At 43.0% G+C, this 15,850-nt stretch overlaps 1 protein-coding gene across 2 annotated transcripts in view; it reads right to left on the reverse strand.

Annotated features, from left to right (window-relative positions):
* The window catches only part of mxi1 (max interactor 1, dimerization protein), a 28,938-nt gene extending 13,396 nt beyond the window's left edge, over nt 1-15,542 (reverse strand). The window contains exons 1-3 of one of the 2 annotated variants that reach the window (XM_071504228.1): nt 15,135-15,542; nt 12,523-12,625; nt 7,719-7,748 (exon numbers count right to left, since the gene is read on the reverse strand). In XM_071504228.1, the coding sequence (XP_071360329.1) occupies nt 7,719-7,748; nt 12,523-12,625; nt 15,135-15,363 (362 nt within the window). In that variant the 5' untranslated portion in view covers nt 15,364-15,542. Of the gene's footprint in view, nt 1-7,718; nt 7,749-12,522; nt 12,626-12,860; nt 13,372-15,134 lie in introns of those variants that run through there. The other variant, XM_071504230.1, reaches the window with a different exon arrangement.
* Nucleotides 15,543-15,850: the final 308 nt, after the last annotated feature.

The raw sequence follows: 15,850 nt of genomic DNA on the forward strand, positions 1-15,850 counted from the left end.
TTATCTCAAGTTCTTTATTCACCTGACAGTGAATATTTTTTAAAAAACCACAACTTTGTGTCTACTGATGGTTACTTTAATACCAGCGGCTCCACTTGTAATGCTCTTCAAAAAAGAAGAGAAAATACTCTCTCTCGCCTTCTATATAGTGGCCTGTGGCCCACGTCCTAACCACTTGAATCATCCATTTAGGGTTTTACTACGCCATCCAAACTGACAGCCAATTGTTAAATATGACAAACAGGGCTGAGGAATGAGGGGAATGCTCATTTCCCTTCCCACACACAGCAACTGCTTTCTTGTCCACGGAATTAAACGATTATTAACACAACTTGGGATTCCATGGGAACTATGCTGAATGATGACCTGTATTCTGTTAGATGGCAGGGAACAAGAAAGGAATGCAAAGGGGTAAAATGCACTGGTGCATGTGGGTGGGTGAGTGGGAATCGGACTCTGATATTTCTGAGCATTCAGGCAGTTGTGACCTCAATCCCAAAAAAGAGATTCAGTGTGTGGAAGCGAGAGAGCATCCTTCTGATTGGCAGTAAAGCTCAGTATAAATACGCATATGGATTCAGGGCTGAAACCACACTGGAAACTGGGGGCAATAAAATGCAAATGGCAGTTGAAATTTTTTTTTAAAAATCAATGTGGACACACCCCTGTTAAACCAATCCCAAGGCTGCAAGTGGTAAATAAAGTGAAACACAGTTGATTACTAGGCAGGCCAATGCTGTTGTCACGGTAAACCCACTGAAGCTGCTCCAAGCCACAAACAGCATCCGTCATGATGCATAGCAACAGTGCAGGAGAGGGATGAAGGACAGACTGGGATAAAGTGGAAACAGGGGAGAGACAAAGATGATGCACAAGATGGCGAGAGGGATGAAAGAATAGTGCGGCAATTTGCCCTCTTCACGCAGCCACAGGCATAAACACGTGCTCATATACACACGCTCATATACACACGCTCACACACACACACACACACACGTGCAGAGATCACTGGAGTAGAGTGAGGGGGGGGGGGGGGGGGGGGGGGGGGGGGGGGGGGGGGGGGCTCACTGTATGGCAGGGCCAAGAGACTCTGGGGCTGAAACCCATCACTAACACATGGATTAGTTCACACGTGCCCACAGCCTTTTAATCTGCTCCACTGACAAAGGTTGGAAGAGAGAGAGAGGGTGCGAGAGAAAAGAAAGAGGGAGAGAGACAAAGAGATGGAGTTATTGAAATGGATGACCACAGAAACAGAGCCGGAGATGGAGGAGGTGGACACGAGTTTAGATGCACTGTACAAGACTCATGTCACACAAGCGATGTGATCAACACCCTCATCCTTGGCAAATGACCCAGATTCATATTATACACACTCCCATATAGATTATACACAAAATACACACATCTCCATCCATCTGCCAAACTCCTTTTTAAGAACACTGTGGCTTTATTTTTGAGGTGGGTGACATGGAGCAACTGACTCAAACTGGGGATACCCCCATGTCAACGGGATGTCCCACCGCCCTAACTTTCCACTTTAGCTGTGTGTAGCTTGAAGGGTGAGGGCAGAAGCTTTGGATTAAAACTCCAATATGGCATGGCTCCTAAAATGGGCCTGGTGTAAAGCCAGTGAGATCCAGCCAGATGTTGACTCTGGGGGCAGGGTGGAGTGAGGGCATGTGTGTGTTTGTGTATGTGTGGGAGGGGGTTGCCTTGTCAGACCACATCCTATTTACAGCTGTGGATGCAGCCGATAGAGAGTGGGGGTCGGCGTGTAATCCAAATATTCTACATCAACCTTTAATGCACGGATACATGTTTCTGTGCTCAAGAACACAGTTGCACACATTCGCTTTCTCACTCATCCAAGTTGAATGTCACATATCTTAAGTCACTTAGCCCAGTTGGCACGTAGGTTGTTCCACTAGGGTTAGACTTATGTTCTTAACACGGAAATGGCAAACAATGACATTTAGTGTATGCTTTGATGATGAGTAAGGATGTGAGGTAGCTGCCGTCGGAGTAAGGGGTGGGAACTTCTCCTATTGCTTCTTCATCTCAGTGCTGTCATTGGTGAAACGCTAAACTCCATGATTGGTCAGAAGGCAGTGGTGTTTCCCCCTTTTTCCCCAGCTGTACGGCTAAAAATAGAAGCCATAGTCAGATTTAGCCTAATTGAGTCTGCCTTGTGTCTTCAACAAGCATCATATTTTCCCCGTTTTCTATCTCTCTCCCTCTCTCTCTCACTCCCTCTACCAGATTAATTTAGCTCAGCTGCTAACGTGACAAGCTGCTCCAGGAAGGAGGAAGGAAAACAGGAGCATTCTTCCTGGAACAGTATGTAACTGCGGCCTCATCCATTTGCACCAAAGTGGGTTTATCAACAAGCCCAAAACAGTGTCACAAATGGCACAGGTTGAATAGCACACTGTGTGGGAGGGACTGAACACTTTGCAGAATATTGCAGTACAGCCTGAACACGCAGTACAGTCTCTGTTTCAAGCTTATTAATTTGAACACACAGTACAGTCTCTGTTTCAAGCTTATCAATTTGAACACCGACAAACAAATTGATTTTACTGAAAATATTCCTGTTTCAGTTAGAATTAAAACAAGCTCCTGAGTCAGACAGCCCAGGCTTGAACCTGCTGACGAAGCCCACATCCCAGTCTGGCCTTATTCCGTTTGGTTACACTGTCCTTCCACCGAAAGCGGTACGGATGCACTTTTGCAGAATAAGGGCACAACAAGAAGGCGCCAAGATAAGATGAGTCAAGGGTCAGAGGACTGAGACAGGATGTGAGTGATGGGTGAGGCTTCAAGTGCCGACATCCAGTCCCTCGTGTGGGGCCTTCTTTACACCTGTCTACAGAACATCTGTGTGGGAATGGATTCTGAGGACGTGAGGCAAAACAATTGCGACCTCTGATTTTACACTGTCTTCAAACCACGTGACAGCAAGCTGGTGGGAATGTCGGGATATGTTCACAGAATTGTGCAACTCTGCAGTACTTGCATTGAGTTTTCGTCAGGCAGTTCTCAATCTTCGATTAGAACATTTGATATTGAAAGTACAGCAAAGGAAAAAAAAGTTAGTTGATTGTGGATAGTAACAAATGATGCTACTCTATATAACATGCTAATTCATAAAGAAAAAAAACCTGCTGTATGCCAAGCTCAGAAGCTTTTACTGGAAAAAGCAGCTACAGGAAGTGTTGATCTTTATAATAACAGGATGTTAACATTGCAACAGGTCTGCTAATTCTTACTTTCTTTCATCTTTTCACAATGCTTTGTCCACCTTGTTTCGTGTTGCTGGTATTTTTCCCCCCATTGTGGCTTACCAGGAAATTAGAAAATCTGCTTTATTTGATCTACAATGTTCATCTTTATGCCAGTGGATTTTTCAAATTCTTGTTGTTAAAGGCAAGTGCCTCTCTTAGAAAGGTATGCGTCTGGCCCACTAAGAATGCCAATCTACAACTGTCTGCTGTCAGAAACCTGGCGACCCAGTGTGCAGGTGCAGTTGTGGGGTAAATCAATGAAGGGTAACTTACTCCTTCTCTACTACAACACAGAGCTGCAGACCAACATAGCACAAGAGAAAATGCAAATTTCTTGTCTTTTGTACTGTGGCCATCTTGGCTGAGGGTAATATGTGCACTCCTGTTTTGCCCCAGCATGTACGTGGTGCCACAGTAGCCTACACATCTTAAACACAGTACTTTCACTATTTTATGAGTGAACTTAACTTTGAATAACAGAAATTATTACAGCTGGGCACCTGCCCCACTAGTTTGTAGCGGAAGCAGACTTTTAGCCACAGCCATAATGTTTGTGGTGACTGGTGCGAATATACCCACCCTGATACGGGCTCATGTCTCACTGCGTTAATTACAGGGCTGAAAGGCTCACTGTGCACACACTGACACAGTGGGAGTGTGGATCAGGCTTGCGTGCTGCTCAAGGCACCCCTTAGTCAGGTGTGTTAGACCTATTCCTCTGCTCATCCTATCAGCCTGTCAATTACTTCCTTGTCCTCTGACACCATCGTTAACTAAGCCAAAGCCAAGCTATGCTGTTAAGGACAAGCACCGGGTGGGCTGAGTGAGGGGCATGCCCCAGCACGTGTGCATGCTCTAGCTGGGCTCACCAGACCAAAGATCAAGTCCCTTAAGCTGCTTTTCTGAGCCAAGAAAAGCTTACAAGTCGTCACGTTGGTCAGAACAAATGGTCCCAGTTTTAGGCCCTGCAGCAGAGCCTGAGAATAGGCTGCACTCACTGGGCAGACAACAGAAAGACTGGTGAAGCAGTTTGGCTTTCTTTAAGGAGCATCAGCACAGCCAGAGAAAATGTAGCCCAGGCTTATTCATGTTTGACTGCTCATTCAACCCTAAGGCTGGAACAACAGTACCGAGTTTATATCCCATTGGTTAGAAAGAATAGAAAAACATAAAGGGCTTCAATCCCAACAGAAGTTTGTACCATTTGGAAAATATGACACCTATTCTGGTGATATTCAGTGGTGAGTTTTGCTAGCTTGCCTGGAGTTTCATGTTCTACTGTGCAACACCAGCCTATAACAGTTACATTTAGTTGGATATTTTAATTACATAAAAGGAGTAAACTCTAAAATCTCACCATACAATAAACCCTGATTAACTCATATACTTTGCAGCATGAGAAAGACACAAAAATAAATAATTGACATTTGAGAACACCCACATCAACTCAAAGTTGAGCGCAAATGAGGTGTGACTACCTTCATTTACCAAGTCACAAACAACACAGCAAAAAAAATAAAAAAATCCTGAGAAGGCAAACCTCATGGATGCTCCTCACATGGCATCCAAGGACATCAGGCTCCTGACTCTGATGGCAACAGTGAGCCTTTTTAATATCCCACAGGCATGCACTGAAAGGTGTTTAACACACATTGTTTGCCCAACTCCCCTCATAAAAAAACTAAGCCGAAAAGCTAACATTGCTTCCCATGTCTGGGGGCTGGGGGAAAAATTATTTGCCACGTGCATTATAAGCCTGGCCTCGATAAACAATATTAAAATGAAAAGGCTGTGCTGGAGGAGGAGGGTAAATGATAAGTGACCGTTCTTGTGGATTTATTGTAGCAAGTAAAAGCTTGTTGTATTGATTTTCCATAAACAGAGTCATCATCCAAAAGGGAAAAAAACAACATATTCCACTCTGAGCCGTGGAATACCTTAGTCATTTACTGTATAACACATCCTCCAAATAAACAAGGATTAACCAACAACTAACCTGAGCTGGGGAATTTGTTATCAACATGTTTAAAAGAAAAAAGACTAATGGGCAGAAGGCTGTGAAATCAAAGCTGGGGAACTGCAACACACAGGCATACAAGCTTTTTAATGTTAAGCTCTATTAAGGCAGTGTAATTTAGTGGTGACACGTGGAAGTGAAATAGGGCTGTTAGGAGGTACATGATCAAAGCAGCAGAGCCACCATGTTATCTGGTCCCACCACTGAGTATGAGCATCTGGAATGTGTTTTTTTTTTTTTCCCCCTCTTTCGGTGCCTTTTATCCGCATCCTGTGGTCTCCGCTGTCACAACGAGTCTGCTCGTCACAGAGGTTATCAAGACCTGTGGCAGCCATGCAAGGCAAATCGTCGCGCCAGCAGCCGATATACAGGGTGTTAAGTGTTAAAAAAAGAAAAGGCCTCAGTCAGGCTGGGCCATAAAGGAGCTGCCTCCAATTTACAGGACTTGGAAGTCTGCTGAGATGGAACGAAAGCTGCTGCTGTTGTAGAATCATAGTATAAGCCTGACACACTTGGGTGAACAACTATGCCTGATACATATAGCTTACAGTGGGATATGTGCTTAAAGGGGAATTGGATTAACTGCTACCAAAAAAAAAAAAAAAAGGGGGGGGGGGGGATTATAAACGATTCTGACTTTAAGTGTGCTTCTAAAAGATGGATTACCATTTAATTTTTTACCCTCTTTCTTTCCTAATGGAAATTTGAATTGGTTTTGTACTGTTCAACTTCTAAGCAACAACACCCCACTCACTATGTGGAGCTGAAAATGAAAACAAGACTGGGGGGTGGGGGGGGCAGGGTGTCGGTATCTGGATGAGGTACAGTGTGGTACAGGACGGCCAGTTCCCAGCCCATTCTATTCTGCTGCAGCTCTCTCTGAGTCTGCACAGCTGCACGGGCCAGCAAAGTGGAGCCAGGACAAGGAGGAAGAAGAGGATGCAGGTTTCAAATGATGTTACATGATGTGAATGAAAACTAATGCTGTCAAATATACATATGAGTATGGTAGTCTTGTTTTACATTTGGCTCCATCAGTTTTTATTATGCATAGAGTTTCATTCCACTGCTTAATTAATAATCTCTCTAATAGTTCATAACTCTGCCACAATCTTCAGTGCTATGCCACAATCTAGAAACAAGCTAGCACTGATTCCCTCGGTTCTGCCATCTACAGGCTTTACACTAGCCTGCTCTGATTGGCAGAGATTATTACAGGCCACAGAAACAGGCTATACTACAAAGAATGGCTGCAAGAATGTGGAAGCAGTGACGAAAACAGCCTTCACACTGTTACAGGAACAAACAACTGCTCTGCCACCTTTTTGAAATCTATTTGTGTGGGTGGAACACTGGAAAAAAAATGCAACCCTGCATGTGTGCTGCAATCTGCCGAGGCCAGTCAGCCGACCGGCTGGCCTTGTGTGGCATCGCATATGAGGACCAAGATGACACATCAACTCTTGTCTATATTTAACTCACTGGACACCTCTCCTTCCAATGTTCCCATCCTTTCAGGAGAGGCTGCCAGGGAGAATGGCAAGAAAAACAGGCCGAGGTGATATGTAATTACACTGAATGGATCCAGCCTCCCACGTCCTTTCATTGTACCCACACCCTCAGCGATAATGAAATGGAAGGCTAGCTTTTTTTCTATTTACCATAAATCCTGCAAGTCTAGCCACACTTATTTATGGTGTTGAACAGAACCCTTTACAGCTTGACTCTTGAAGCCTCCAAAGTCATAGAACATGAACACCAGCAACCCACCTATGTGGGTGGTGGACTCAATCTGATAAGGGCTTCTAAGAAACCAGTGTTCACTGTCGTCAGAATAAGATGTGGAAAACCATCACAAGCCAAGGTGTCCCTGAATACCCCACATTTCTTCCACTGTAGATACTATCTTGAATGCAGAGATATAACTCAGTATAGAACTATGTTCAGGCTTGAAAGCCACTGAAAGGACACTTTATCCAGACATGGGGCTGACTTTGCTGCCATTACTACATACCAACCAAAAAACATCCCTGTATCAAAACAAGCACTGAACTTTTGACTGTAGTTTCAGCTCTGACTACGTGCACCCTCACCTGACCATATAATTAAGAGCCCTAAGCAGCCAAACTGTTACATAACTCTAGGTGCAAAGACCATGTGCACGAGAGGGGGAAACAAGGTGAAAAGAGAAGAGGGAATTTCATTAACTGGGCTCGACTGGGTCACCTCTTACTTTTGTTTTTAAGGACGCGTTGAAGAAGAAGCACTTATTTGAAGAAGGGCAAGTCTTGTGGGGCAAAACGAAAGTAGGACATGATGGACTTATTCACATGTCATGGCAGGGCGTGCATGTGCCTGTAGGCTGTGTTCTATGATTTAAAGGTGAAGTGTTTTGAAATTTTAATGCAACTCACCTGTTCTTCTCCAGCTCATTATGTGTAGACCTGCAAAAACAGAAAGCAGAAGTCATCAATTAAAGAGCAAATATCTTTTGCATGTGAACAAAGCAAAGTACAGAACTGCAGTATCTGTTCCTCCTGAAAAGGCAATGCACTCTGGGAAAATAAGATTTAATATTAGGATAATAACTATATGAGGCAGGCAAACAAGGGCTGGGAGAGACACACTGAATTAGCTTGTCCAATTTGATTTATGAATTTATTAATTAAGTGAGACCAACTCTAGACCCAGTGCACACTAACAAACGTGACTGCCAGGCATGCACTGTGGCATTATACAGCCTCTACCTCAGTAATGTACAGCACAACTCTGGGAGGACACACACACACACACACACACACACACACACACACACACACACACACACACACACACACACACACACACACACACACACACACACACACACACACACACACACACTTGTACTTCTATCTTTGTGAGGACACTCATTGACATAATGCATTCCCTAGCCCCTTACCCTAACCTTAACCATCACAACTGAGTGCCTAACCCTAACCCTGACCCTAACTTTAACCTAAACCTAATTCTAACCATAACTCTAAAACCAAGTCTTAACCCTCAAAATGTGATTTGAAAGTGTCTCAAAAAGTGAGGACCAGCCAAAATGTCCTCACTTTCCCAAAATGTCCTCACTCTGTTCGTAAAATACTTTTTTTGGTCCTTACTATGTAGCAAGTACAAATACACACACACACACACACACATTTCCTCTGCGTGGAGCAGCCAGGGTTCAGTGCTCTGTTAATAATGTAAAGTGAATCAGCTGGTCCCTAAGAGTGTCTTTGTGTAACAACATACTGAAGGGAGACAAGCCCTCCTCCTGACACTTAAATGGCCGAGTTCCCATCTACACAAACTGCACTCCACTTCGCCTCAAGGGGCACAGGTTTTCAGGGGGTGTGTGTGTATGTGTGTACCTCTCCTGAGTCATGCACACAGCATTTCTCTATATTGTGGGTTATCAATACTACGATACACTTTCCTCCTCCTTGTTTTCTTTTAATACTGAGCTCAGCTGCCATCTTGTTCATATGGAAGCAGAAAATATGGAGAAAACAGGAGATAAGAATGGGAGGGGAAGGAGGTAGAGAGGGATAAGACACAGGGACGACAGACTGTCCAAGGCTGCGGTTCGGTCTGTTAAAATTTACCCCCCACCCCATCCCTCCAGAGGAATATATTCTTTCAAGTTTAATTATTTACACCAATAAAAACACTATATGGCCCCATTAGACTACATTACTGTACATGCAGTTGGGTATGCAAGAGTGCATGTTAAGTAAAATGTGGCAGTATATTTGATTTAACATGACAAGGTCTATGGTCACATCGAGAAAGCAAAACACAGATAACGTAGGCCATTTCCTGAAACCTGCGATAACCTAAGTGCTCGCACGCATGCTCTTGACAGGTTTCAACTAACATATTCTACATCCCTGTAACAGTCATCACACCCGCCACACACATCAAAAAAAAAAAAAAAATCACAGAACTGATCAATTTAAACCAGCTTAATCTTTTCTGTTCAGCTACTATCCTCACAAAAAAAATGGACTTCATTGGGAAAATGAATAGTTGCTGTTTTGTGTTGACTGCAGGCTTTTACATAGATTACACAGTATACTTTCCAATGGCAGAGGATCCACTGATTTCTTAGCTGATTCTGAGTCAGAGAAATAGTATTGCTAACAGAAGAGGAGTACTGTGGAGTGCATAATTTGCGTCATCAGCTGTCACTGTGCATGTAGTTTGTGTTGCTTGGTAACCCGCATCCCAATTTGTGATCTTTTCCAAACTCTGAGCATTTCAACATAATGTGATTCAGTGTGGTGTGTAATAATGTAAGCACTTTAGCTTCAGAATGATAAACTATTATAATTGTGGCAATGTCATGCAGCACACCAAGTATTTAGTTAAATGATTGCTTCATCTTAAAAATGAAAGCGGAACATCATAGAACAGAGTGCAATCAGAGATAGAAACGATGGTTGGTTAAAACATCCAAGTCTGAGTTACAGATAGTGAGGAAGAAAGTTACATTACATTATTTGTACCATACAGAAATAACTTTAGAATTGGAGGTTCATTTTAGGGAAAGGCTGATGTCACTTACACTGTCTATTCATTTGAAAATGAAACAGGAGGCCTTGGTTCAGCCCTGTGGAGGTCCAAGCCCCTCCACAGTCAAACAGCGCACACACACACACACACACACACACACACACACACACACACACACACACACACACACACACACACACACACACTACATCTTAGTATGGCATCATATTCAGAGAGATCAATCTAAGTCAGCTTGCTTTCCCATAGGGTTTTATCATCACAAACCCCTCTCCCTGCTTCCTGAATCAGATATTTACATGTCTGGACCTCAGCAACAATGCAATACATATCATAAACTGGCTCAAGGCCACACACCTGTTTCCTTATGCAGACATGAATGCATAGAGTGTGTGTGTATGTGCATGTACTGTATAGGCACACACAGAGTGGGTCAATGAGATAAAGCAACCCTGCTATAAACGGTAGGCAAGAGAGGACAGAGTCAGATAAGCTCATCACTTTAAGCCTCAACACGCTACTGAGAACATAGCTAAAGCTAGAGCATGCTAGTGCCAGAAAGCAAACCGTGTTTAAACAAAATGTCAAGTTAATGTAATTATTATAATGAATGTATTATCATAATCTCTAAGAGCTGAGATCAACAACAACTGTGGATTGACTGTAAGTGAGGAATGAACATGAGAGGTGTAGAAGGTATGCTGCTCACATTTTGACACCATCATTCGTCAATGATGAAACCTACATCTGATGAACACACACACACTGAAGATGATAGAGCTGTAGTTGTTTTTTTTCCAGACCTCTCTAGCTGATTAGTGATGCATCTATTTCTGTGGACACTGTAATATGACATTGTGAAGTGGTGAAAAAGATCACAGCTTGGACTAATTAGTAAGATTTCTCACCTATGCTGGCAAACCGTGAATAGGACTGTTGAATAAAAGTAGACCACTGGTGACCGAACGTGCCCCATCAGTGACCCTGACAGCACTGGGAATATACAAATAATGCTGTTTTGTTGGTTTGCAAAGTGTGAAACTCCAGTGGGTATGAAATAAACTGCATCACAATATGAGGCTGAGAAGTGGTGTTAGATGCTAAATGGTGTTACCTCACTAACTGAGTTGTGAACGTGTCTCTGTGGAGAGCAAGACCAACAACAAACAACATTCCTGCACAGTCTGTGCTTGTTCCAGCCATTTTTCTCCTGCATATAAAAATCCTTCAAGAGTGCCCCTCTCTATAAATTGTTCACCATAGAAGCTGTTGTACAGGCAGTTTACTATGACAATTTAATTTAGTAAATTCTTCAAATACATAATTAATTGATGCTTTCTTGTAGAGTTTCCCCGTTAGGGCAAAACCTTAGGAAGCGTTATGAATACGGCCTCAGACCTATATCTGATCATGACTGTTGCTATGCAGAAGCAGGCAGCGTTATGCGCTCGTGATGAGTAATACGCAGTTCCTGTTTGTGGCCCGCTCTTACATTAATATTAAAAGGCTCAGAAAGAGAAAGAGAGAGTGGGGCTTGCATTTGATGTATGACTGTCAATGGACAGATTAATGTAAGCAGCCTAGCACCAACACAAAAACAAAATGCCAATGGCTCTTAACTTGGGAGATTCTCACCGGCTCCTCTGACTACTAAATGCAAGTTTCTGTCATCAGTGAAAACTCTGTGCTCGACAAGGGCCTTAATCTTTGTGTCAGCTAGTGTTGTGATTATCAGACAGAGAAGAAGCAACAGAGAATAGATTATTAAACTTCTGTTCCAAAAACGTCAACAGCTTTCAATTGATGCATATAAAAAGGTGTATGCATGGTTTTCTTTATAGGATATAGCTGTATATAGCAGTAAAACTGCAAATTACTGATAACCTTAAACATCATTAGTCCTGAAAAAGGCTCCACGTATTCACCTTTGGACGTCTGCAAACAACACCGGCCATAAATAGCAGCCTTTCCCCTTCAGGGAAAAGACAAAACTATCCCTCTCTCCCACAGTGTAGAATACTAGTAGCATGCGAAAAAATGAGCATGGACTACCAAAAAAACATAAGGAAACAACGCACTTTTCAATAAAGCAGTATGTTGTGGGGTTTTTTTTTTTTTAGTCGGGTTTATTAGTGTTGTCTTCTTTCGTTTTGAAGCCGTCACTTTCACCACGGTCCCTAACCTCAGCCACTGCAGTCCGTTTGACAATCAGCTGATGAAAAGCTAGCAGAGCCCTTGCTGCTGCCCCCTCCCCCCAGGCCAGCAACACAGCGGTGTGGACGATCATATGTGGACCTAACAATTAAAAACATCTTGTTTTAAAATTGCTAACTTTTTTTTTTTTTTTTTTTTTTTTACAAAGGAAGTGTGTTTTCTGTATCTTGTAAATGCTGCCAGCAACTGTATTCATCCTCTGGTGACAGCTCGCTTGTTTACCAAACATTGCAATAAAGCAAAGGCAGCGAGTGTGTAATCACATGTTGCCTGCCCTGCAAAGCACTCATCATCCCGGTACATCACATAAGGTAAAAAAGACAAAATAACTAAATGGCATCTGTCACTGCCAACACGTTTATAAATAGCATGAATAAAAAAAATAAATAAAAAACACACAATTTCCCAGGGAGGACACGGTGAAAAGGAGCAGTTTCTTACCTATTGTGGTTACTGCTGAACTTCTTATTTCGGAATTTTCTTTGCCTCTGGTAGTTTGTGTTCTGATTTGACGGAAATGTCGAAGCATATCCGTGTTCACACTCTGTTGAAAGAAAAGTGGTTAACAGTCAGCCCTAGGCGAGTTCAGACACTTTTTACTCGACCGTATGCTACAATCCCTCAGGCTTATATGAACACTTTTTTTTTTTTTTTTTTTTTGTAAAACACCAACAACGTTACCTACTTTCAAGCAGCCAACGGAGCATGGAGGATGCCAGTGCTGCTTACTGACAATGACTATTTTTTTCAGCTTTACACACATTTGAATATATAATTACCTCTTTCTCTCCTCTCTAGATATTCCGCAGCTTCCAGTAACCGTTGGATATTTATCAGCTGAACAGCCGTCATTCTCTCCCGAGGCTGGCTGCCGTTAACGTTAGCTATATTCCCTTCAGCGCTTAACGTTAGCTTCGCAAACAGCAGCAACGACCGGTCGCTTTTAAACACAGGGAAGACAGTGCATCAGTTATTACTACACCGATTGGTGCTTTTAAAACGCCGTGTTACTATTTTGTTCAATATCTTCGCTGGCTCATCAGCAGCTTTTGTCGAAAGCGAAGGGGGCAAAAAAAAATCCAGTGTTTCCAAGCTAGCAAGCTACAGCCAATTCTTGCCAGGTTTCGTTGTTAGAAAATGTCAAAACCAGTGTATCAAAGTATTAAAAGTTTCTAGGAAACACGATATTAAATTTTTACAAAAACGGATATAAACAATATAAAACTTCCCCAGGGGAACTCAGAGCCAGCAAAGTGCCTGCCGCTGCTCGTTTCCTCTCCTCTCCTGTTTGTTTACCTAGCTGCACAGCTGAGAGGCGGGGACCCAGCGGAGGAGAGGCCGGCCTAGCTGCGGTGCATTCTGGGAAACCCAGTCTTTCGGTGCATTTGTACAATACTGTCAAACATGGACAAGATTGTGTTACTTTTATGATTTAGCCCAACTTTACTGTCATTTACCAACTGAAACGTTGTCCGTGATTTCTTAATACATGTATTGTTATGGTCAGTTCAATGGGTAATTGCATGGGACAGGGCAAGTCCAGAGGTCGGCAGAATTTATTTATGAATAATGTGGTGATTACTAGGGCCAGTTTCAATCAAGGTTAGTGCTTCAACAAATGACAGTGAAGAAAAAATATTTAAAATGAATGAAAATACTGAAATATTCAATATTATTTTCAGGTCTCAAGGTAGTAATATATCATGAGAACTGTCTGTTTTATTTTTTTATTTATTTTTTATTTTTTGGCAATAACAAAAGAGTCAATGTTATCTCATTTAGGCTGCCAATCATTAATTAATCGATTGAGGCTGTTAAGTTACTGACTTAACATAAGTCGGCCTGCTCACAGTCATGCCGCTCTCCCTTGCCAATCCTACAAATCCCGTGATTCACCGGGACCTTGGGGGTGTACTTGCCGGCTGAAGCCAGGCCCAGCAACACGTGACGTAGCTACCGAGTGGGCGTCTGATTGGCGGAGGGCTTTGACAGGCGTCGAGGGTTGAGCTCGCATCTGACCAACCGCAGAGGAGCTTTGCGCCATGTGGAACCCAGTGCGGCACGCCCACACATAGCAGGAAGCAAACAATCCAAAGACGGCGAGCTGAGGAGCCGCTGCGATCTGCTGCTGCTGCTGCTGCCGCTGCAAAACTCCCCCGTTATATTCAACTAAATGATATATTATTGATATTTCTTTTGAAGCGCGCATTAGCTCATGTGTCCGGCTCTTTGTACGGAAAGAGCCCCGCACGGACAGACGCATGCGAAAGCGATGGGGGAAAAAAAAAAAAGCCTATAGCCTATAAAGCATGACTTGTTAAAAAAGAAAACGGGGACCTCGTTAAAGATTGGTTTTAAAAATGTTTTTAATATTGCATTTCTATTAAAAATGATCTGCAGTTTAATTAGATCTTCGCAATCTGAGGGATCATGTCACCTGCAATCGACCCTATATCGAGTTGCTTCATTCCTAATAGATTAGAAATTATAACCAAGCAAATTAAACAAGACATTTCTGTCCCTCGTAAACGCCCGATTCACCATTCAGTTGTGCCCTGAGCGTTTTATCTATAAAGTTTTCAGTTTTTTCGATGGAGTCTGCAGGGACACAATGACATCATCCTAAACTGAGTTGGAGGGCGCTGCAATGTGGTCAGATTTATCACATCGGAGTGGTAGCCAACATACACACCCACACACCTCATCATTATGTCATATTGCTTTATCTGTGCTGCGGGGGAAAATTACAGATTCCTGGGTTGAGAGTTGTGCAGACGCAGAGCGATGCACAGTGCCCACCATGCAGACAATGCAGATAAGAAAACAGTGCAGAAAATAAAGACAGCATCTACGTTTACACTCTGCTGTAACTGCGATGAGTGCATTACTCATGTTAGTCTGGTGCCCAGGCATAGGCTGCGCTTACAGCTGGCAGTGGTGCTTAGTTGAATGAACTCAGCCCTTTGTTGTCTGAGACTGTTGACAATGAAGTCTTGTTTTCCTGAAATTTAGAGGCATATGAAAAGGATCAAACGCAGCACAAATAAACTCACTTCCGTCCTTCCTGTCGGCGCTCTCAAGAAACCTAGCAGCCTCCAGCAAAACTTGCACATTTTTCAGAAAAGTGTTGATCTGCTCCATGTGGGAGTCTTTGGAGCTGAAGACGTCATTGAAAGGGCAACTAGACATCTCGAAATCTTGCTGATCCAAGAGAGACGCCTCGGAGTCAAAGAAAAACTCCTCACTCTTCAAACTTCTTCTTTGCCTCTCACTTTTGGCCATTTCTTTCCTCTCGAGTTTGCGTGGCTTCTGTCCTGGAGACGTGCTGGGCGCAATAAACAGTGAGGCAGCTTTACCAGTGGACGCTGCTCTTGTCAGATGGTTCCTCTTTTCTTTTTTCAGTTTTATGAATGCGGGGTGTTTAATGTGGAGATGTGGCCAATGTCAGTAGATGGTGGTGCATGGGAAAACGAGAGCCCGCCCCCCCCCCCCCCTCCTCTGTCTGAGGAGTCCGCATGGTCCCTGCGCCCGCCAGGATCAGGTAGCTCTGCACAGAATAAAACAAAACGCCAATATCCATATTTCCTTAACATTACATCATAATTATATAATTTAAAAGGCTATTTTATACATAACCTCGATTTCTGTCTCTTTATTAGTAAGTGCAATATATCACATAAAGGGAGTAAAAGTTGCAATAGCATAGAAGAAGTGAAGATGGTACTAGCAGTTAAAGCTGCATCATAGTATTAGTATCAGTACTTTTATT

The sequence above is a fragment of the Trachinotus anak genome, unplaced genomic scaffold, assembly GCF_046630095.1.
Source record: "Trachinotus anak isolate AG129_WGS33_773 ecotype Australia unplaced genomic scaffold, CSIRO_AGI_Tana_v1 ptg000019l, whole genome shotgun sequence".
Taxonomy (NCBI): Eukaryota; Metazoa; Chordata; class Actinopteri; order Carangiformes; family Carangidae; genus Trachinotus; species Trachinotus anak.